Source organism: Halyomorpha halys, unplaced genomic scaffold (assembly GCF_000696795.3).
Source record: "Halyomorpha halys isolate HHAL.00 unplaced genomic scaffold, Hhal_1.1 Scaffold297.1, whole genome shotgun sequence".
NCBI classification, from domain to species: Eukaryota; Metazoa; Arthropoda; class Insecta; order Hemiptera; family Pentatomidae; genus Halyomorpha; species Halyomorpha halys.
This window is the reverse complement of record NW_027109687.1, coordinates 392,113-415,194: the sequence shown is the minus strand read 5'-3', so window position 1 is coordinate 415,194 and position 23,082 is coordinate 392,113. Positions and strand designations below refer to the sequence as shown.

At 30.1% G+C, this 23,082-nt stretch overlaps 1 protein-coding gene across 3 annotated transcripts in view; it reads right to left on the bottom strand.

Moving 5' to 3' along the window:
* LOC106680859 (Kv channel-interacting protein 2) overlaps positions 1-23,082 on the bottom strand; it is a 488,280-nt gene that overhangs the window by 96,628 nt on the left and 368,570 nt on the right. For all 3 annotated transcript variants that reach the window (XM_067047830.1, XM_067047833.1, XM_067047831.1), the window contains one exon: positions 9,164-9,233. In XM_067047830.1, the coding sequence (XP_066903931.1) occupies positions 9,164-9,233 (70 nt within the window). The remainder of the gene's footprint in view (positions 1-9,163; positions 9,234-23,082) is intronic.

The following is a 23,082-nucleotide window of genomic DNA, read 5'->3' as shown; positions in this document are numbered from 1 at the left end:
TACAATTTTATACAACAAATAAAAAAAAAATCGTTAAACTTTAAGAATTAAAAGTGTATTTTAAAAACTAATACACTGTTTTGTATTTATTATATACAGAATATGAATTTAAGCGTCCTTCTCCTGTTTAATGAGTAATGGTCCATGAAGAAATCGGAGGAGCAAGGAGAGTATTATTTACAGGAAATGGAGTTCATAATGGAAGCTAAGCCGCTGCCACATATATTGTTAGTCTCTTACAACCCTTATTTTATAAGAAATAATTTAAACTGTCGTATTATAGGTAAATATATTTTATTTATCAATTTGGTTTTTACAGCATACATACTGGTACTTTATAACATACATACTTTATAAGTATGTTTACCCATGATTTCAGACACAGAACTTAAATGCTACTAATTTCCGAAATTTTTCAATCACTAATTTGTATCGGTCTCTGTCGATATGAATCTTTAGACTCTCAAGACAAAGAAGCCATTTAATTAATTATACATTCTCGGTAATTATCTGAGCAATTAATTAAAGGTAGATAAGTCTCTTAGAAAATAGTGAATACTTTCTCCGTTGCAATGCTAAGTTTTTATTTCAATACAAAATGTTCACTACATGACTTAACCCTACAAATCGGGAAAAAAAACTGCAGCAGATAGTAATCAATTGATATTGGACAAATGAAGTTAAAATATATTAGTATAACTATTTCTCTTATGCGAAAACTTGGTTCGTTGTTATCGCTGACAAGATTTAACATATATTTATACTGTATATAATTCTCGTTTTTACTTATAATTATAATTTAAAAAAAAAAATCTTTTTCACCAATTTTTGAGAGTCATATCTCATTTATAGGCATTGCCTAGTTAAATGTCGACAAAAAATGACACAGGATGAATATATGGTTTTTTTTTTGGGTTTTTTTTATACTAAATCCATCGATTTTGATCTTACACTCGAGAAGGCAGTGAGGGATGCCGATATGCAAACCAATGGCCACATCTTTAATAGATCTTTACAGCTCTTAGCGTACGCGGATGATATAGATATCATAGGACGTTCCTTTTAGGCTGTATCGGACGCTTTCCTTGCTCTGGTGAGTCCTGCGAGAAGACTTGGCTTGGAAGTCATTTCGGAATAAATAAAATATATGGTTACGGGAGAGATGCCTAGGTGGCTGGAGGAGGCCAAAATTTGACATCAGGGCCCTATTTCATAATAAAGTACAAAATAATACTATTTGTCTTGTCGATTTAACTTAATTAAATTACACTGACTAGTGCAATAGTATAGTAACTTGTATTTTAGTATTTTTTAACTCCTGTAATATCACTAATAATCCTCTCTATTATAAAAAAATATAAGTGTTAGTGCAATTAACACGTTGTTTCTATACTTGTATTTTTAACTAATACTATTAGCTTTCATTATGAAACAGGGCCCAGATTGTAGAGCCACGCTAGTAGTAGTAGTAAATCGATCGATACCTCAATTAAGACATTGGACTAAAGAAAAAGTTCTATGCATGGCAATTACTATAACGTTATCATCACTTGGTCTGATTTTTATCGTCTTCCCCACTAGTATTCCAGTCTTCCCCATTAGTATTCAAGTCTTCCCCACTAGAATTCAAGTCTTAACCACTAGTATTCAAGTCTTCCCCACTAGTATTCAAGTCTTCCCCCCTAGTATTCAAGTCTTCCCCATTAGTATTCAAGTCCTTCCCACTAGTATTCAAGTCTTCCCCACTAGTATTCAAGTCTTCCTCACTAGTATTCAAGTCTTCCTCACTAGTATAGGGGTACTTTTCAAGCATGAAATGAAAAAAAAATTGGATTTCAGAAAATTCCCAATTAAATTTTACAATTTAGGTGTCAAGAAATAAATTTTGTCTTGTATAAGTATGCCGATCCGTCTATTTTGTTCATACTTTTCCTGGCCATTTCTGACATAAGGAGTTTATTCTAACGGTTATCCTTCCTTAATGGGAAGGTTGAGTTTTCATTTTGTGGAGCTGCTAAAAAATAAAATCGGACAACCTTGGCCAAAATCGAATCGGAGCCGTTGCAATTACAGTTTTTAACTTGCTAAGGTGCTGCATTATTAACACATTCTCCTACGACGGTCTTATTGTTGATCTATCTGTAGCCATATCCATGTTAACAGCAAAAGGCGCATTGCCGTTAGTTCAATTTTGATGAAATTCTGCAAGTTTTATTAAACCCTTTATTTTCCTTTACCCACCTAATTAAAAAAATAAATAAAAATGATTCAGCATGAATTTTATCATTTATTATCATGTATTTTTTTTACATTAAAAAAAGTCCTCCATTGAGTGTCTGTATGGAATAATACAGCATCAGTGTTGGAATGTCAGGATTTATTTTTCGAGACCGGGACAAGTCTGACTCACTCACCTAAGAGCGATTTGAATTTACAGATCTTTAAAACCAAAGTGCTCAGTAACTCACGCTCTAGCCCGCTTTGCTATCAGGTCTTCATCTAGCATGTATAAATACATTTTTCTTGACACCTACATTTCGAAAATCGATTGTTCAATTTGGTCTCAAGTTGTGAATTTAATTTAGATATAATCGAAAAAATAAAAAAACCACTTAGTAAAACTGAGATTATTAAAGTGCTATAGTTATAAATAATAAATTGTGGAAAAATGTCGTCAAAAATTGTTTTATATATTAAAAGTAGATGGTTTTTAATAGTTTATACAAGTGATTATATTGTTTCACGAAATAACTAAGCTTAGAAGAAGCACGTGATATTGAGGAGGTCAGAGGAATAAAGATATATGAGATTGCTCCCTCTATCATCAATATAAATATTTAAGTATCTTTATACGCTACATTAGGTATTCTGTGCACTTATTTTTAGTCATGGAATAGTGAATGACTTATTTATTTAAATATTAATATTTGTGAAGAAATATTTTGGTTAATAAAATTAAGTAAGTATATTTAATCGGTGTAAATAAATATATAAAAATGGTTATTTTTTTTTTTTTTTTTTATTCAACTCAAATTAATATTTCAGGGTTTACTAAAAAAAAAAAAAAAATGTTAAAAGTAATGGGAAATAAATTTGTAACATAAATAACACTAAATGAACATTCGAAACAGGAGTATAAAAAAATAACTTTTGATGTTTTTTTTTTACAATATATTATTGTATATCGGTAAGCTGATGTCAATTCGCATAAAGGTTTTATGTAACCTTGACTTATATGTAAATACCAGTGAAACTACCAATAGGTAGGTAAGTAAAAAAATAGACGAAAAAGATTAAGTATGTTTATTTTTATTTTATTTATTAAATTTTGACCTACTTTTACTGCCCTCTCAAGATAGTCTAATCTTCTTTGACAAAAAAATAAATACAAATAAAATTGGATTACCATTATAAATAGAGAAGTGATTTCTTATGCCTAATTGGCATGGTGGGTAAAGTAAGACGTTAAAAGATTTAGTTTTTAATTAATCTATTTAGAACGAGCTGTGATTGAATTGTTTGCAAGTTTATAGTTTGATAATGGTTTATTGAGATATTTCTTTAGATTACTAAATGATTTATGGAAAGTGGCGCTTCGTACAGCATGTGACGTGCCTGGAAGAATAGCCCATTTACTTATGCGTATCTATGGTACAGATGACATAAATAATCAAGTATGGCGCTGGTTGTTTAAATTTAATTTAAAAAATAAATCATAACATTCAAAATTATGCTACTATTACATGGTAAGAAATAATTAAATATACCATTTTTATTGATAATACTGTTAGTTAATTCAAATTAATAATTAGATATAATAAATTAACAAAAATAATAATGATGAAATGTGCTCAGCAAAATGTAAATTTACGGAAAAAGAGTTTTAATCCAATGAGATTATCAGAGGGGTAAATAATGGACTATAAAAAAGAAATTGTTAGCAACGAAATGTAATTTATCACTGCCTTTAAAATAATGAACCAATAAAGCCGGTATTATACGTGACTTTTTTTTTGTTTGTTTTTTAAATTGCCGGATTTCATAATTTTTTGCTCGTTATTTTTATTTATTTATATTTTATCTTTTTTTCCTTGATACATGACACCCGACTTCAAAAGAAAATAACGAAGCCCCATTCTCCCTCTAGCACGATAACGAGAAGTAAAGTACAGATCCTGACATTACAGCGGAGGATAAATTAGTATTTTTACCTCAGGTAGTGAAAATATAATAATTGGTCAAAAAATATTTTTCGAATTCTCACTCCAGATTAAAACATATATAAATATATATTCCTGGCGATGAAGAAGTAACTTCTAAAAAATATAATTCTGCTATTGTCTTTGACCCTATTTTTTAGAATTCTTCATTCTGACAAACCACGGAGTTTTGATCAAACTTTATGGATTCAGTAGGGGTTAGTTAAAAATTAAATTTTAGTAATTAAATTTTCAAGAAAATCCTTACATTAAAAGCTATTTCGAGGTAGGATTTTGTTGTGATATATTATTAATATATTTGAAATGTATTCATTTCATTATTCTCATTTTGTAAATTTTTATCTATTTCTTGACACGTTTCAGAACTCCCTTTTCAATAAACTAATATCAAATCATCCTAAATAGGAAATTCAAATTAGAACCTGAAACAGCTATTCTTATTTTTAAAACGATTCTCAAACAACTATGGTTGTTAATCTGGGTAGCGGCATCCTTTACAAAAAGGAAAAAAATTACAGTATTTTCAAAATAAAGTTGTAAGAATTGTAGTGGATGCTCCTTAGTTTGTAAGAAACAGCCAATTGCATCGGGGGTTACAAATAGTGATAATAGAGGATTACATAAAAAAAAAAATGTTGATGAAGTTCCATTCCCAGTTACCTACAGTTAAAGGAGCAGTGACCTATAACTTGGGAAACCCAACCACAACCCGAAGACTGAAGGCTGCTACAGGACATCCTGTTATAAATTCTGTATTTATCAGTTCTGTTATTGTCACTCTAAAATTTTATTTTTTCTTGATTTCTTTTTTTTCCTCTCTTCATCTTTTTCCTAAATCCACTTTCTTTTTTTTCCCATTAGAAGTAAATTATTTACTTCGTTAAATCCATAAATGTCATTCCTCTTATTATTAACTTTACTTTTATCTTTTATTAATAATTATTTTTTTAATCTATTTATTTTATTTATAAAATTGTATACAGCTAGGGGTCTTTTGTATGAGACTATACCCCTTATAATGAATTGTTAAAAAAAAATTTCCTCTTACATTAACCATGTAAGGCCCACCTGGCCGATCTGGTATTAAATAAATAAAAAAAATCAAATCTTTCAAATTTTAATAAAAAAGCATTTAATTAATCGTTGCTATGCACACTAATTAATAATATTTTAGGGTTACAAATGTCACTTTCTTTATTTTAACAGCAGAAATATTATTAGAAGCGTCTTTAGTTGTATATTAAACTTATTTTTGAACCATAAAAAAAGTATATTTGAAAGGAAATAAAAATTCACTTATAGGTGGCACAGAAATAAAAAAAAAACTCCTCGCCTAACTTTCCTATGAAAACTTAAAGTTACACATACAAGAGTGTGCGATATGATATAATGTCCAACAAGGGGGAGGGGGGAGGTATTACAATGATCAAAACAGATGAAATGTTTGATTTGTGTGTTAGGTGAAAAAAGTGCATTGAGTTGTAGAAAAAATGTAAAAACTTAAAAGTAAATTATGGACAACTGCGCGAAATGAACCTGGACATTTAGTATAAAATGCATGTTTTTTTTTGTTTTTTTTTATACATAAGGTGTGTCTTTTTTTTTTTTTTCATACCCTCCTGTAATGATTTTAGTGAGTATTTGGTACGTACATATAGGAGGTATGCTATATGTATAACTAGTTGTTAAGGATACCTCATAGTTACTATTCTCTATTCTCGATAAGTTAATAAAATCTTATCACATGACAAATTACTGTGTCAATGACACTTTATCTTCTGATAACATAAAGTGTCATAGACACAGTAATTTGTCATGTGATAAGATTTTATTAACTTACCGAGAGTAGAGAATAGTAACTCTTCACGAGTAATTGTTTTTGAAGATAAAAATCAATGAGATATCAATTACATACGATTGCCTGTCTATGACTTCATTGCCCTCCTTAAGCAGAAAGTTAAATTAAAATGGCACTAAATGTGAGAAAATGTCACTGATAATAAATTGAGAAAAATCAGAAGTGACTTTTCCCCTTGGATACCATCGACTAGAAATGTGTGCTGGGAGGAAGTGATTTTAACGCGCATTCGAATAGGTCATGTGCAGCTGAATCATGGTTATCTTATGTCCCGCGAATCTTCACCATGTATGTCATACTTGCGGAACGTAACTTACCATTAAACACGTTTTAACTGAATGCCGAGCATATGACTCCCTCAAATCTTTGTATGAATTACCAGCAGACCTCCATTCAATTTATCAGGATAACAAACATACTGTCAATAAACTTTTTGAATTTTTCAATCACTCAAAACTTTACTATACAATTTAATCAAATTACACAGTTATAATACAGTTAAATTCGGAAATTGAGACGGTATTCGAAAATTAAGGCAATAATGACAAATTATAAATAAAAATTTCGGAAATTAAGGAAAGATTTACTAATAAAAATTTCAGGAATTAAGGAAATTAAATCCCATAAGTGGTAAATGAAAAAAAAAAACCTTTGCTGGTAGAATCAATTTGATAAAAAAAATCTTAGTTTAAATAAACTATTACTAAAAATTCCTTAATGTTTAATAAAGATTGATAGGGTGATTTAAAATAAAATATTTCTTAAATAGTGTATGACGTAATTAGCTTCGTTGATGAGGGTTGGGTCTGCATTGAATGAAAAAGAGCTAGGGATAAATTGAACAGTGAGGGATAAATAAAAACTTGTTGAAGAACAGTCTTGGGGCGGCTTTTAAATATGCTCTTGAAGTTGACAAAAAAAAGAGGATTAAGTGTGTCCTAAGTGGTGTTTTTAATCCATTTGGGAATGCGAAAGGAGAAAAAAAATAGTATGGGGTTGAATTTTGAGAGCCCTTCAAATAAGAATATTATAAAACAAGAAGGAAAAGTATACACACATGTTTCTTGCTAAAACTTTTCCTTCTTGTTTTATAATATTCTTTTTTGACGGAGTTTATTAGATATATTCCAATAAATATTTATGTACACGGCTATCCTCACATACGAAGAGATGAGAACAGAAGAAAAGGAAGAGAGTAAAGATGCTACCATTGATAGAGAAAAATTATGAATCCACATCAGAGTAAATGACTTTTTTTTTTTTTTACAAGACCTACTAAGTTCAAACCAAATCGTCAACATCTTCGTCATCAATGCGACAAGCCTCAGTCATCAACATTACTTACAGAATCAACCCCAAATCTTCTACTTTTAGCAATTCCATAACACATGTAAATTATATTATTAACATAGGACCTGTCATTTTGTTCATTTGTATTAATCCTTTCACTATATCATTTTTCCATATAATCCACTAAAAATATACCAGCGCATATTCAAAAAGAATTTAGTGCCTGGCATTCAGTTGAAACCATTGAGCCTTAAACACTATATATACAAAGATCTATGTAGCATTCATTTCAGTAATCAAGGCGAGTGATATTTAGGATGATAGCTTAGGTAGTGTAAAGAAGTTAAGACCTATGGAAATTAATATTTTCCTCAATCATCGTAAAAATTTATTTAAACAAGTTTTAGTATAAAGGATTTTAGAATGTTGAACGGTTCAGCCGTTTAAGTGATTAATTTCAGATATAATATTTTTTAGTTTTCTTTTGTTCTGAATATGAATATGATTTCTTATAATTATGAAAGTTATTTTGTTTTTTCCCAAACAGGCAGACATTTTTTTTAATTCGATTCTTGGATTCACGTATTTCGATATATCGTAAAACGAAAAATCTCAAATTTTCGTTTTACTATATATCGAAATACGTGAATCCTAATATCGAATAAAAAAAATGTCTGCCTGTTTGAAGAAAAACAAAAGTAATTTTCAAAATTGTAAGATGTCATATTCAAAGGGTTAATGATTTTTTTTTGTTATAAAGATTTGTTATTGAATAGTATATATCACAATCTTTTTGGGTTTAAAACCGGTACAGTTCAATGTAATAGGAGGGCGATGTAGCAGATTAAGTTAAGCAGGTTATCTTTCCAAGTTAATTTTTATAGCGGTGCGGGTTAGATTTGATCCTGGGAGGGTTGACTTTTATTTCATGGCGATTCCAAGGCAAATTCGCGACCCTCTCAGTCTGGTTAGAGTAGATTGGTTACCTTAAGGATAACTTCTACTCCTCATGTATGTCAGGAATGATTAGGTGTGGCAACAGGCTTTATTTTGTACTATTTATGCTTGAAAAATTAAAAATGACTTTTAAACATAACTCACACGAATCTTAAGCACTGTTATTGCTGTGAGATACAAGTACTGATCGTGTAAGGGAATTTTTAATTTTTAATCTTAAAGTGCTAAGAGTCAGTCTCACTGGTCCTCTGAAAGGCGGTTTAGTGCATTCGCTATTATGGTTTAATTTTAGTTAAATGTCGGATTTCAGATGCTCTATAGGCCTTAATATTCTTAAAGACCAAATGGTACTTTATTTAGAGTCAATAATTTTTTGTTAATTTAAATTTAATTTTTAAAGGAACAAATGATGTAGTAGTTTACATCGATATTTGACATTGATTTTAAACGCCTAAACAATATTTTTATTGATTAATTATTTTTCAAAACGGAATCGGAGTATAGTATCTTATAGTAAAATATTACTTTCTTTATAGTGAACTCCTCAAAATAAAGAAAGAAAACTTTGTACTCCTCTAACTACATCAGATAGATGTTCAATTACGCTGAACTTGAGCGGGAACTTGTTACTGGAGTAAGTTTTTATTAATAGGTTGAGAAGTATTAAGTAGGGAAACTTTTGACTTACTTTGCCAAGAAAGAGTTTAGACTGGACCGACTTAATAGTTGAATGGAATCTGTTTTTTCTCACTTCAGCAACCAATGTCTCAACTGACTAAGACCAAACTTATTTAGTAAAAAAAAAAAAAAAAAAGAGAAAAGAAAATTGGGTACTTACCACCTTGAGGGAAGAATTGGGAAAAAATATGTTTGAATGAGTCCTCATCGACGAGACCGGTAGGACATTCCTAGAAAAAGGTAAAATTGAAATGTACAACCATTATAAAACATTATTATTAAATTATTTTTGGGAAAATTCAATTCAGAAGCCTCAAGTGTCTCTACACATCTGTCAGCGTATCACCAAACTAAGGCTCCTTAAAACTTTTTTTTTATAAATCTTATCAAAACAAATATTCTGAAAATAATTAGATGGTTTAGAAATAATTAGATGGAATATAAATAAGGTTATGACCTTTCGATGGAATAGTAGTTTTCATGATATTTGCTAAAATAAATTGATTTAAAGTTGTTCCGGTAATAAGTTTGATTTATGAAAAACATCATTTTAGGACCCGTTTGACGTACAGATGTTTGCTAGCGCTCAAATTAAATCTAGTTAAATTTACTACAAAATAGTTAATTATGTTTATCTTTATAGTAAATTTTTATGATATTTGACAAAATAAACTCACAAAATGTTAATTAATAGTTGTTCGTATAAAATGTTGGATTTTTGAAAAAATATATCTCTAGATCCATAAGACGCACGTATGTCTGCCAACACTCAAAATAAAAGAAATTTAACTTACTATAATGTAGTTTATGACACTTATCTTCGTAGGAGAAGTAGTTTTTATAATATTCACATATGAATATAAATTTGGCAAGTGAACATTTGTCCAAAAAACTATAAATCAATTTATTTTAGGGAATTTCATGTAAACTATTACTCCTACGAAGATAAACATCATAAAATACTTTATAGCTCATTAAACTTGCTTTAATTTGAGTGCTAATAGACATCTGTAGATCAAATAGTTTTTGAGATTTAGATTTTTCAAAATAAATTCACTAATTACTGATCTTTCAGAACGTCCAATACAACATTTTTATGAAATGTTGCTTTTTAAAAAGCTATATCTCGAAAACTATTTAACGTATATAACTCTATTAGGGCTCATATTTTAGGAAATGTGCTCTTCTTTAAATGACGTTCTCTTTGTGTTGTTCCTACTTTTTAAGATATAGAGCTCCGTATGAAAAATTATTTTTTTTTATCACTTTGAAACAGCCGCCATTTTTATTCCCCCTACCTATACTTGGCAGATTCATGAATTTTGACTAATAATTATACATAGTTTTCATAAAAGTAATAAAAAATTGGGGTGAGATAACTGCCTTTTTTCTCCTCTTGGGCTCTTGTACTATCAGGAGTGGCAAGTGATCTCTCTAATAGTGATGTAGAAATTCTTAAGTAAGTTTAATTTCAATTTTCGTAGAAATCAAGCCACTGAGTCAATGGATAGGAATGGATTCATTCAAATTATGAAAAGAAAATACGGTCAATAATTCGATGATGATTATTATTTGAGGTCCTCCAAATTTTATAATGCTACCGAATCACTGTTTATTTTCTTGATCGATGTGATTTAAAAAAAAAGTTTTATGTTTGAAGCCTAAAATGTAAAACATTGCAAGAAGTCAACTAAAAAAAAAGTAGTGGTTTATTTGCATTCTAAAACGACTATTTATCATTATATTTTATTGGACTCATGGAAACTTATAAATGCACAGATGAAGTGAGTTCTAAAAAACAAAAAAAAAGAACTTTATCTTTTTCAAAAACAGGTTGTTCATTAGAGGTTTTATTATAAACTAACTAATTTCCTTAATTTTTTTTAAGGTATCATTCCATCTTAGTATTTAGATTTCCTCTTGTTAGAATATTCTTGATTATGCTACTTGAATAGGAATGACTGCTTTGCTTTAAGTAAAAAAAAAAAATCAAATGATGGAGATAAAAATTGGTATGAAGAGAAAAAAACTCACTTTCCAGTGATGAGGCCTTAGGGAAATAACGCGGGGAGCAATCAGGCAGAAAGAAAGAATATATAATTTTTTTCTTTCAACTGAATCATTACATTTCTATCAAATGAAATTTATATTATTATTCAATTTGGTTCTGATAATTATTTAAATTTATTGATAGTTTTTTATAATGAAAGAGAATTGTAAGAATTGAAGAGGCGGCCAAGTATAATTCAGGGGTGTAAAAAATGGCGACTGTTTATATAAAACTATCTACAACTCTAGAAGAAAACCTAATAGAAAATGATTTAAGAGTAAATCGACTAAAATATGAGCCCTAACAGAGTTTAATAGTTTACTGTTTGTTGTAGGTTACTGTTTGCGTTCAATAGTTTCTTAGATACAGTGTTTTTAAATACATTTAAAAAAAAAAAATCAGTAGTCAATGAATTTATTTGGTGTCTCCATGGGACGCACAGATGTCTATTAGTACTCACATTAAAGCTAGTTAAATGTACTATAAAGTAGTAGATGACCTTTATCTTCGTCGAAGAAGTAGTTTTCATGATTTTTTCTAAAATAAATTGATTTCTAATTGTTCGAAAATAATTTCATATGCACAATATTTATATGCAAATATAAAAACTACCACTATAACCACTATAGCTAAGTGCTATAAACTACTTTCTAGTACATTAGACCATCTTTAATTTGAGCACTGACTGTACGTCTAATGGTTTCTGAGATATAGTTTTCATAAATTAAAACTTTTGTTAGAAACAACTCGAAATCAATATTTTGGAAATTTATTCTAGAACACATCATAAGAACTACTGCTGCTACGAAGATAAATTTTATAAACTACTTTATATTACATTAACTGGCTTTAATTTGAGCGCTAGTAGACATCTGCACGTGTGATGAATCCTGAGTTAAGGATTACTCATAATAAATTCATCAACTACTGATTTTTTAGTCTTTTGGTTAGTTTCAAAGATATGGAGCACCGAATGAAAAATTAATTTTTTTTTTACTATTTGTAGCTGCCGCCATTGTCTATCCCTGTAACTATAGATGGCAGACCCATAAATTTCAACTTATAATTATATAATGTAATGTGATAAACAATTGTGGAGAAATAACTGAATTATTTTTTTATACCGAGTTCATATACTGTATATATTGGTGTAGTTTAATGGTTTTATTGGAGTATGGAAAAATGATTTTATACTCTTCAGCCTTTTAATCATTTCGTTTGGGAAGATGTTTTTCAGTTCGTAGATTTCTATCGTTATTAAAAGATGGATTATACAGATTTTCTATTAAATTAGTTACTAAAGAGTGATACCTTAATTGATATGTACATAAAAGAATAAATCTCTACAAATTAATTCCTTTTTTATTTTAAATCAAACTCCTATTTATCAAACCCTTTAATTACTGAAACAGGTAATTACTTTGAAATGATTATTCGCAGGTAAAAAACCAAGAGATCAAAAAATATCCAGAAAAAACATTATCTAATAACGAACTGTATACCAGTTTCATTAAAAAACCCCTGTTAATATTCTACATGGGTAAATTCTGTATCAATAATTATTTTTTTGTTTTAATGCTTTACATACAGAATAAATTTGTTAAATTTATTAAATACATTAAATAAATAAAATTAAATACAGAATTTGTTTTATAAAACTGATATAACGGCTTAAAAAAAAATTGAGATTTAATTTAGGGAGAATACCCTGAAGAAAGAAAAATAAATAAAATTAATGAGGAATAAACGGAATTTATTGTTTCAGAAAATTCAAAATTACGATCAACAAAAAGAATTGAATACATGAACTGAAAATTAAAGGTTAAAATATGAATCGTGGTCTATCGCTGCTGTAGACAGTTTGCCATGTTATCTACCGCGCTAAAGTAGTCAAAAAATATCAAGCCGACTACCCTACCATGGACTGTATATGTCAAAAAAACTATGATATCTACTATCTTTATGAATTTCAGCTTAATGAGATCTAATTTTCTGTAGCATATTGTGGATTCTAGAGTTTGAAATTTTTTATTAGTAATTAATATGAAAAAAATAATTAACTAAAACTAAACAAGAGGCGCCTCTGTGGCTTTATTCCTCCTACCGTCGCATTTCATGGCATCCTTCATCTTCCGAGCCCTCCAATCCCGCCGTCCTTCATACATGACCGAGCTCCTTTAATTCAAATCCTCTGTTCGTTCCCGATCTTCAGATTTAAACACAAGGGCCGAACCGCTGCTTTCGACAGATCGTTCATTATCCGATCCACATCCCTATGGAGCTCCATACCTTCCAACATCCGTCGCTCCAATACCCTCCCTACTAGTACAAGAGCCGGGAAGAACAAAAGGTAGTTATTTCACCCCAATTTTTGATTACTTGAATGAAAACTATGTATAATTATTAGTCAAAACTGATGATTCTGCCAAGTATAGGTAGGGGGAATAAAAAATTTTGGCGATCTCAAAACTTTAAAAAACATCGATTTTTCATTCCGAACTCTTAAAAACTACCAACAACACTAGAAAATCTAAAAGAACTTTATTTAAAGAAGAGTAAATTTGCTGAAATATTAGCCCTAATCGAGCTATTTACGTCCAATAGTTCTCGAGATATACCCTCTTAAAAATCAACATTTCATAAAAATGAACTGAAAGGTTAGTTAATTTCTTTTGAGAAATCTAAATCTCAGGAACTATGTGACGTACATATGTCTATTATCACTCAAATTAAAGCTCGTTTAATGTACTATAAAGTAGTTTATGACCTTTACCTTCGCAGGAATGGTAATTTTGATGATATTTACTCAAATAAATTGATTTATAGTTGTTCGGACAATAAGTTTGATTTATGAAAAACTTTATTTCAGAAACCATAGGACATGCAGATGTCTGTCAACACTCAAATTAAAGATAGTTAAATTTACAATAAAAATATTTTATAACGTTTATCTTTGTAGGACTAGTAGTTTTATGATATTTGACAAAATAAATTCATAAACTGTTAATTTCTAGTTCGTATAAAATGTTCGATTTTTGAAAAAATATATCTCTCTGCGTCCATAAGACGCACACATGTCTGCCAGCACTCAAAATAAAGGAAATTTAACATACTATAAAGTAGTTTATTACACTTATCTTTATACAGAAAGTAGTTTTTATAATAAATACATTTTTAAAATAAATAAATTTGGCAAATGAAAATTTGTCCGAACAACTATAAATCAATTTATTTTAGTGAATTTCATGATAACTACTACTTTAATGAAAACTACAACGATAAACGAAGTAAACTGTTCATAGCCCATTAAACTAGCTTTAATTTGAGTGCTAACAGACATCCATACATCTAATGGTTTTTGAGATATTGATTTTTCAAAATAAATTCACTAACTACTGATCTTTCAGTACGTTCTATACCACATTTTTATGTAATATTGCTTTTTAAAAAGCTATATCTCGAGAATTATTTAACGTAAATAGCTCTATTAGGGCTTACAGTTTACAGTTCACTGTAATTTAAATGATATTCTCTTAGATTTTCTATTGTTGGTAGTTTAAAAGATAAAGAGCTCCGAATGAAAAATTAATTATTTTTAACGCTTTTAAACCGCCATTTTTTATTCCCCCTACGTATACTTGACTGACTCATCAATTTTGGCTAGTAATTAAGCATATATTCCATTAAAGTAATAAAAAATGGAGGTGAAATAACTGACTTTTTTCTTCTCTTGGGCTCTTGTACTATACCTTTAAATTCCGGACTTATTAAGAAATATAAATTATTTTGAGACTAAAATCGGATAAAATGTATTTATTTAAACAATAATAACCAGTTTCAAGAAAGTATAAAGATTATACATAAATAAATAGTTGCTGTAATTTTAGATTTTTTTCATTTTTGAGCTAACCTGTGCATTTGCTTATTTGGACGTTAAAACATGGATTTCCATCGAGAGCTTGAATTCAAAATTTTGCACTATCACAATGCCCTTACTATATATTCCTTTTATCGGTACCTGAAAGTAAAAATAAACTGCACATATATTCCATAGACTCATACTTACGTACCCCAAGAAAAGCAACAACTAATTACCCGCGGCAGGGTATTCATAATAAACGCAGGATTAATTGGATTCTATTCAAATCTTTTCTTTGAAACATTTGTATGATTAATTAAGTAAAATTAGTTTTAGAGAAAAAAGATGTGTTAGAAACGGATTTACAATTCCAAGATGAATTTCTGTGAAAAAGATATTGAAAAGAGAAAGACAGTTAAGGGATAACTAATTTTAATGAGTCAGAGTTGAATGATTATATAAAAGACAGGACTTTCAAAGGAAACTTTACCAGGCCTATTCAAAACTTATTACAAATTCTATTTAAATTAAGTGAGTTGAATCAAGCATTCAGACAGCGACCGCTATAGAAATCATTTCAAAAATAGAAAATATCTTACTCGGTCTGTTTGATGAAGAACTGTTTACTCCGGAGGCTTGGGGGGGGGGGGATAATAAAGGTAAAATAAATGCCATCTTTACAGGGAAAGAAAATAAAGGATAAAGTAAACATAAAGTTTGTGTGCCGTGCCTCTGGCAGCCAAAGACTCTGGTTTTCCGCTAAATAAATCAGTTGCCGTAGTTACCTTATTTCCAGCTCCTCACGAGCCAGTAACTCCAGCTTTAACCATAATGCTCTGATCCAGGTAAAAAGATTCAATGGGACAGATGGAAAATTTTTCACATTATCCAAAGGTCAAAGTTTGCATAAATATACCCTCAATAAAAAAAAAGTTTAAAAGAATTCGTAACAAGCAGGTGGCTCTAATGGAGGTAATATTAGCAATTACAAATTTTAAACGATTGAATATTCAGGGAATATAAAAAAAGGAGTAAAAATAAATAAATGACGCATTTTAGAGTGTTCTTAAAAAAAAAATTGTCATTTATTCACCATTAATTTTCATTACTAAAAATAAGGATTTTAAAATGGAAGTAAATAAAGTTACTAAAAAATAAATGTGTCTTGTTTTATAAATATATGTATATGGGTTATCAAATATGCTATTTTAAAATTTATAAAACCAAATATGTTAATATTCATAATTACTGAAAAAGACTTAATAACATTTTTGGTATTTTATTATGGAAATTGAAATTTCTTAAGAATAATAGATCCTTGTTTAAAAAACGCCATGCTGACATTTAAAAGGGATTTATAAAAGTAAGGTGATCCGGGTTCTTTTATATATTATTATTTATCTTTTTTTTTATATTACATAACTTACGGTCAACTAACGATCTTGCAATAAGAAAAAGCAATTCTACGAACCTTAGACTATTATACCTAGTCACGAAAATAAAGGTTTGATATCATTTATAAATAATATTTTATTGTCCCGCTGTAAGCACCCAGGAGGTATCGAGGACTGGGTCTGATCCGCTGTCAATGGGAAGCTCCACTGCAGCATTGGCCCATTGCCTAGCGACTGTTCCGGATGCCCTATTCCAGTCTACATTCAATTACGAAGCCGAAATCGCGATATGTGCGAATAGACTGGGGTGGATCAGGGTCACAGAAGTGTGAGAGCTCTACGGCAGTCGTTGCGTGAGAATGGTTTCGAAGAATGGGCCAATTGCAGATGGCAGGGTATTGGTGTTTGCCATTTCAAAGAGACCCCAAAAGCGAATAGATATGTATGTGGGAAGCAGATACTCTCGGGGTCAGAATGGGCGAATGGCCTGAAACTAAATATCAACTACCCAGTGGAGTCCCAGGAGCAAGGAGGTGGACAGCAAGGAGAAGTTGGGTCCCTCTGTCGCAAATGCGGCAGAGAGTCTGAAACACCAGCCCATGTGCTGGGAAAATGCCCCAACAACTTCCTCCTTATAACACGCTGGCACTACAGGGTCAAAGAAGAATTGATGAAGTTCCTTGAAAGAAAAGAAAGAAGCAGGTGAAGGCTTCCAGAAGGTTTATTTTGTTGACACGGACGGATCCGTAAGATACGCCGATATTGTCGCATTTACAAAAGGCGGAGGCACGGCTCTGGTCTTTGATCCGACGGTAAGATTTGAAAGTAATGACCTCGAACAGGAAGGTGGAGTGGATAGGGAAAAAAAAGGAAATAAATGAAAAATGCATCCCTTTCCTTAAGGAAAAAGTCCGCGAGACCTTCGGAGAGAGAGAGTTCACCGTGAGAGGACTCTGGTTTGGATCTCGCAGAACAATATCAGATAGAAAAAGGTGCTTCTTAGAAGGCCTAGGTGTTAGCATCGGGAATATTGCGATCTTGGCGGAAAATATTGTTTTGGACTCCCTGGGGATAATACATCATCACCTGCATGGAAATTAGTTCTAGATTATTCATTGTTTTATTTATTTTAGTAGGTGGACCTGTTGAATTGTGTGTTTTAACTTATTTATTCATTATATTATTTTTTCATTATTATTTTTTATTTATTTATCTTTTTTGTTTGACTTATGTATCCAATCTAGTATTTTATTTAACTAATTTTTTATTATATTTTCCTTTAAATCTGTGTATTAGCTTTGCTTTGGTAAAATGTATTTATTTGTTTGTTTTACTGTATACTGATCTACTGCTGTGACTATTATTTCTCTGGTTTGATTTCACATCGCTGTCTAATGGTGAATTTGTTTAGCGAGTCACTGAGGAGGATCTGAGAGAGGGAATCCGGGAGAGCGAATTTGTTCTTCAAATGAAACAAAAATTGTGAAATAGAAGGGACAAGATAGGAAAAGAAAAAATGAATAAATTGTAATATTTGTATTTAGTGTGTAGAATTGATTGTAAAGGAAAATTGTGAGAAAGAAAAAAATTTTTCTTTCTACTTTTAATAATGTTATCATGTTAAAACATGTAATTTATATATGTCCGATTGCGAATTTATTAGTATGCTGTGTAATGTAGCAACCCGATGCATTTGGGCAGTATGAATGAATAAAGCATTTTTATCTCATGTGTAACTAGAACAATTAAAAAGAAAAGTGATGGGAATTTGTACTTTAATTGGTATTAAACCAAAAAAAAAGTTTTAAATATGGTGATAACACTTATTATCATACATATAAATGTATGTATTCATAAATGGTTATTTATTTAAATTTACCATTTAATATGGTTTACAAGAAACAATTCAAAATTTAAATAATAAAAACCAGATTCTAGAGGGAAGCCCTTTGTTGATCATGGAGCAGTTCTCCATTAACTGATAGCAGGAGTGAAATAACTGCTGGGATACTACATAGAGCTACACTCAGAGTAATTGCACTACCATGATTTGTTTCTTTGCAACTATTCAGTGCATTATTTCATTAGATTAATGCATTAAAAATATATCATTGTTAATCATAATAATGAATAAAACGTAGAGATAAATTGTGTATTTGAGGGTATTTGTGTAAGTGAGCAACAATTTGAGACGGATTCTTTCAGTTTTTAAGCTAGTGCACTGTTACCTGGGCTATCTTGCTCTTTTATTTTTGTTTCTTATTTATTATACTTGATAGACAGTATTAATATTTGGACAAATACTTCTTATATAGTGTTAAACATTAGAAAAAAGGTAAACAATTGCATTTTTTAATTTATGAAATTAAAAAGTTTCGGTTGCATCTATAAACCATAATCATTTCGCTCCACATCTGCCTCGCACAACTCAGCCATGATCTTCCAAGGACAGTTTCTATTGTCCACGGAATCATAGGCAGCTTTGATATCGACAAATAAGGCTTGTACTTTATGATCTACTTGTCATTGTTTTTCAAATACCTGGTTTAGAATGAAGATTACCTTCGAGCGTGTTCCTTACTCTTCAGAATCTTGCTCGGTGGTAGGTTATTATATTTTCGTAATCCGGTGTAATGTATCCGTAATATTAATTATTAACTAATATTGAAAAAGGATATTTGCCATTATAAAGTATAAATTTAAAAAGGAATTGAATAAGAAGTTTGAGTAGGAGTAATTGTGAGTAACATTTTTCGGATATGATCTACATTATTATTAGTCAATTAATATAATTTTTGAACTTTATAAAATATTTAAAAAACAGCCAACAAATCGTCAAACTATTTGTTACTTACTTAACTTTTTCTTTTAATAGATTTCCTCTAATGGAGTGAATCATTGAAATTAACGTAAAATTGCTGAAAATGTGACTTATGCCACTATGACTTTATCCTCTTCATATAAGATAATAAAATTGTATACACTTAAGCACAGGTTAAAAAATGGAAATAAGTAATAATGTTCATGCAAAAAACTGATTCCGTTGTGAGGTATGACTTACTGTGCAAGGATAGAAGGCTGGCGAATAGTAAGATCTCTCTCAAAATAATTTGACATTATTTTTCTTTTTTAAATACCTATTAATATATTTTTTTAAAGATACGTTGTACGCTATAAAAAAAATTGCATATATACGTTGTGATAGACAGTAGCTTTGATCAAAATCACACTTATTGCACCACTCATTGATTTATTTCTTATTTTTCTTGTGGTATATGAAAGAACTGACATTATTATTTGTAAAACTTTAAGCTGCTGTTTAAACTTGACATCTAATTAAATAGGTTTTGAAGAGATACCCTAAATCTTTACTCGTTAAGTGTCAGTTAGCTCCAGACAGCCTCATTATCTGAAATTAGGAAGGACAATTTACCAAGAGGAGGAAAATTACTTTGTGATGGGCTCTTCCTTATAAAGTCTGGCTCCAGACATTGCCTGATTTCCAATTGATGCTACAAGATTAGCCAAGAGATCAATTGATTACTGATAATCATTTTTTTATGCGCGTTGAGTAAATATTTTTAATAATCTACGTTATTTTCTGGTTAAGCTTATATTTTTAATTATTGGCCGAACGAACGAATGTTTGATGGGCAGTGTTAATTATTAATATGAACTAAAGGTAATTTTGTTAGACCGTTTTCGTTAGTAGTAAGCCCATAATATATATAAATTTACAATAGTTTAGGGGATGAATGTTGATTTTGGTTAATATTTTTTGGACTGATGATCTTCACTTTAGTGTTTAATTTAAAGTCTAAATATGTGCTGCTAGAACCCATAAACTGTCAGGTGTTCAGTATTTTGTCGGGAAGTACTGTTTCTTGAACAACGGATGTACAAAGAGATTTCTTCATAACCACGTTCAAGCATTGATTTTTGAAAAGTGACTTTTTCTCAATTAGGGGTCCCCACTTCATGAGACTGAGTGGACTAAATAATCTTCCCGGAACCCACAGAGTTGACTCACGGCCACAGTAATAGAATAAATTATCTCTCACAACTGGAATCGAACCCGAGTCGTTGGAGTCAGTAGTGGTAAAGTCTAAAAAAATAATGTTTTAATAATTATTACAGAGGTTGGGTATCAGACTATTTAGATGAATTGAAAAATGACGCAAAGGGCATTTGTTGATTTTAGAGGTTTAAGTGCTTACAACTGTACTAATGTATCTATTCTTTGAATGGATGTCCTCCATTGTCATCAATAATTTTATTTTTAAATATTACTGCCTGTTTCCAGAAGTGTTAGTGATATGTAGAAACAGCGGGAAAATGATAGATTTATATGTTTGATGCTTATGCATAAGCTAGTTGTACCCATTATGTTACGAATTAGCTTTTATTGGTCCTTATCATTCAGTCTAAACGTTTTCTTAATTACAACTGTCTTACAAAATTTATGCCAAGATATAAAATTTTTTCTGTCTATTTTTTAGTCAAAACCTAATCTGAAATTTCTTTTTTTATCTTTTCCAGATTTAAGTAGGAAGATTATTAGAATATCAAGTAAAAATGGTATAAGATTATCATAATAACTACATTTTTTCCAATACGTTGACATTTTGGGAATTTGTCTTTAACTTGAAAACCTGTTAAAGAAAATCGGACTTCATCTTCACCTTATATTATGTAACATCAGTTATAATCATCAAATCAAATGTTTATTATCCAAATTGCTACTACCATTAGAACTTTCTCATTAAATTTAAAACCAAGCACTGCATTGCTTCCTTGTCATCGTACTGTTTCATTAACAAATGGAGTGAGAGCTTTTTATTGATATTCAAATACAGTAGTTTCTACAGCGAATGCTAACAATAGAAGGGCAGGGAATAGAATAAATAGGGGGTAACAACCAAATAAGCTTTTAAGAATCTAATAAGTCATTATATATATAGTATGAGGTATGATTAATGCTGTCAATATTTTATATTTTACCAAAATGTTTTCAAATGGAATATTATAACCACAAATTTTGACTTATCCTTAGTTATACGTTTATCGTTTATAGTTGCAAACGCTCAACGGAGAAGGGGGTGATTTAAAGGAAAATAATTTAAAAAAAAAAATATAATCACAAAAGGAAAAAAAAAGATAAAACAATAAAGAATTACTCCTTAGGCGCCACGTTATTGTTTCTTGGAAATAACGAAAACCCCGAAGCATTATGCCCACAATATAGCTAAAATATACCACTATATAAACAATTGTTGATTAGGAATCTCCTTTGTAGGCTTGAACGTTTCTTCACCCGGGGCTGTGCTTGTCTCTTCAAGTAGGGTCTCTCAAGTAGTTTTAGTTGGTGTGTTAAAGGTGTCCTCTCTTGGAAAATATATATTTTTTTAAATATATCCTTTTATTAATAAAATATATCTCCATAGTTCCTCAACGCCCCATTTCAACAAGTTTATAAGTAGTTCACTAGATTTTTTTTATAAAATAAACGACCCACTTTGTTTAGATTCAATTGATACTTCAGATCCAAGAAGTTGGTGTGAGAAAACATGGTAAATTAGATAATAATAAATATTTTTATAGTTTAACGAGGGTGTTTAATATATAATATATTTAATATTACTAATGTAACAAGGTAAGTAAGATATATGCTAGGACAGACAAGTAGACAAGGGGATTAGGTATAGGGCAATCGAAAGGGAACCAGTCTTTGAGCATTACTACAACGCTGAAGTTAACCAGTCTGCAGACATTGTAAAGGAAAAACACTACGCTTGAAGAGGGTACCAATCTAAAGAGGGTGTTCACACCAAGTTATATTAATTTTTTAATACTTTGTAAATAATCGTAGAATTGAATTTAATTAAATTTTATTTTTATTTGTATAATTTTCTTTAGAAGTTTATTTTTATCTTAAAAGAAACAGATGTATTTATACTTTGTGTTGTAATATTTAAATGCAAAAATAACGGTTACTGTGGATTATTTGGTTGGTCTCGGCATGCAACAGGTCAACAATCAATGGCTTAAAATCAGCTGTCTAGTTGCCATTTAGTAGTTCATTTGATTTTGTTATGAGACCCTATCTGTGTGAGTTATGTGGTGTCATCATTTTGATTTTGATTAATATAATACACACCACTGCGTGTATGAATACCATTGCGGTAATTAATTTAATAAAAAAAATTGAATACTAAATGCATTAAAGAGCTAGTACAGACATGGGTCCACCAACTTTTGACCAATTTGGATTTGGAAATATCTTCCATTGACCTTGATTCATCTTTTCTTCAGGACCGTCCATCTCTGACCATTCGGAGTCATCATCAAGTATTTTATTGTATAAATATCTATTCATTTTTTTCTCTCTTTTCATAATTCGTTTTGCTAATTTTATTTTGACTTATTATTTCATTTTAACTCTTTTGTTTTATTTTATTTTTAAGTTTTCTATTATTGGCCTCACAAAATAAATGTTTTTATCCGAGCAATTTTTTTTCTGTTTGGTTCTTAAAGCTTTCCTTGTAAAATAAAAAAAAATAAAGTAGAATCCTTTATAGAATAGAGTGTACATAAAAAGTCACTGGCTAATAGTGAACTTCACTACCAGTGATGCGGTGAGAGAGATGCGCTGGGATCTTTTGAGCTTTGCTCTACCCCTCACACGTGGGGGATAGAGTGGGCTCAGGGATCCTCAGGTCGATTGTGTAAATTTTGTATATTAGAGTGTAAATGTGACTAGAGACTATATTATTTTA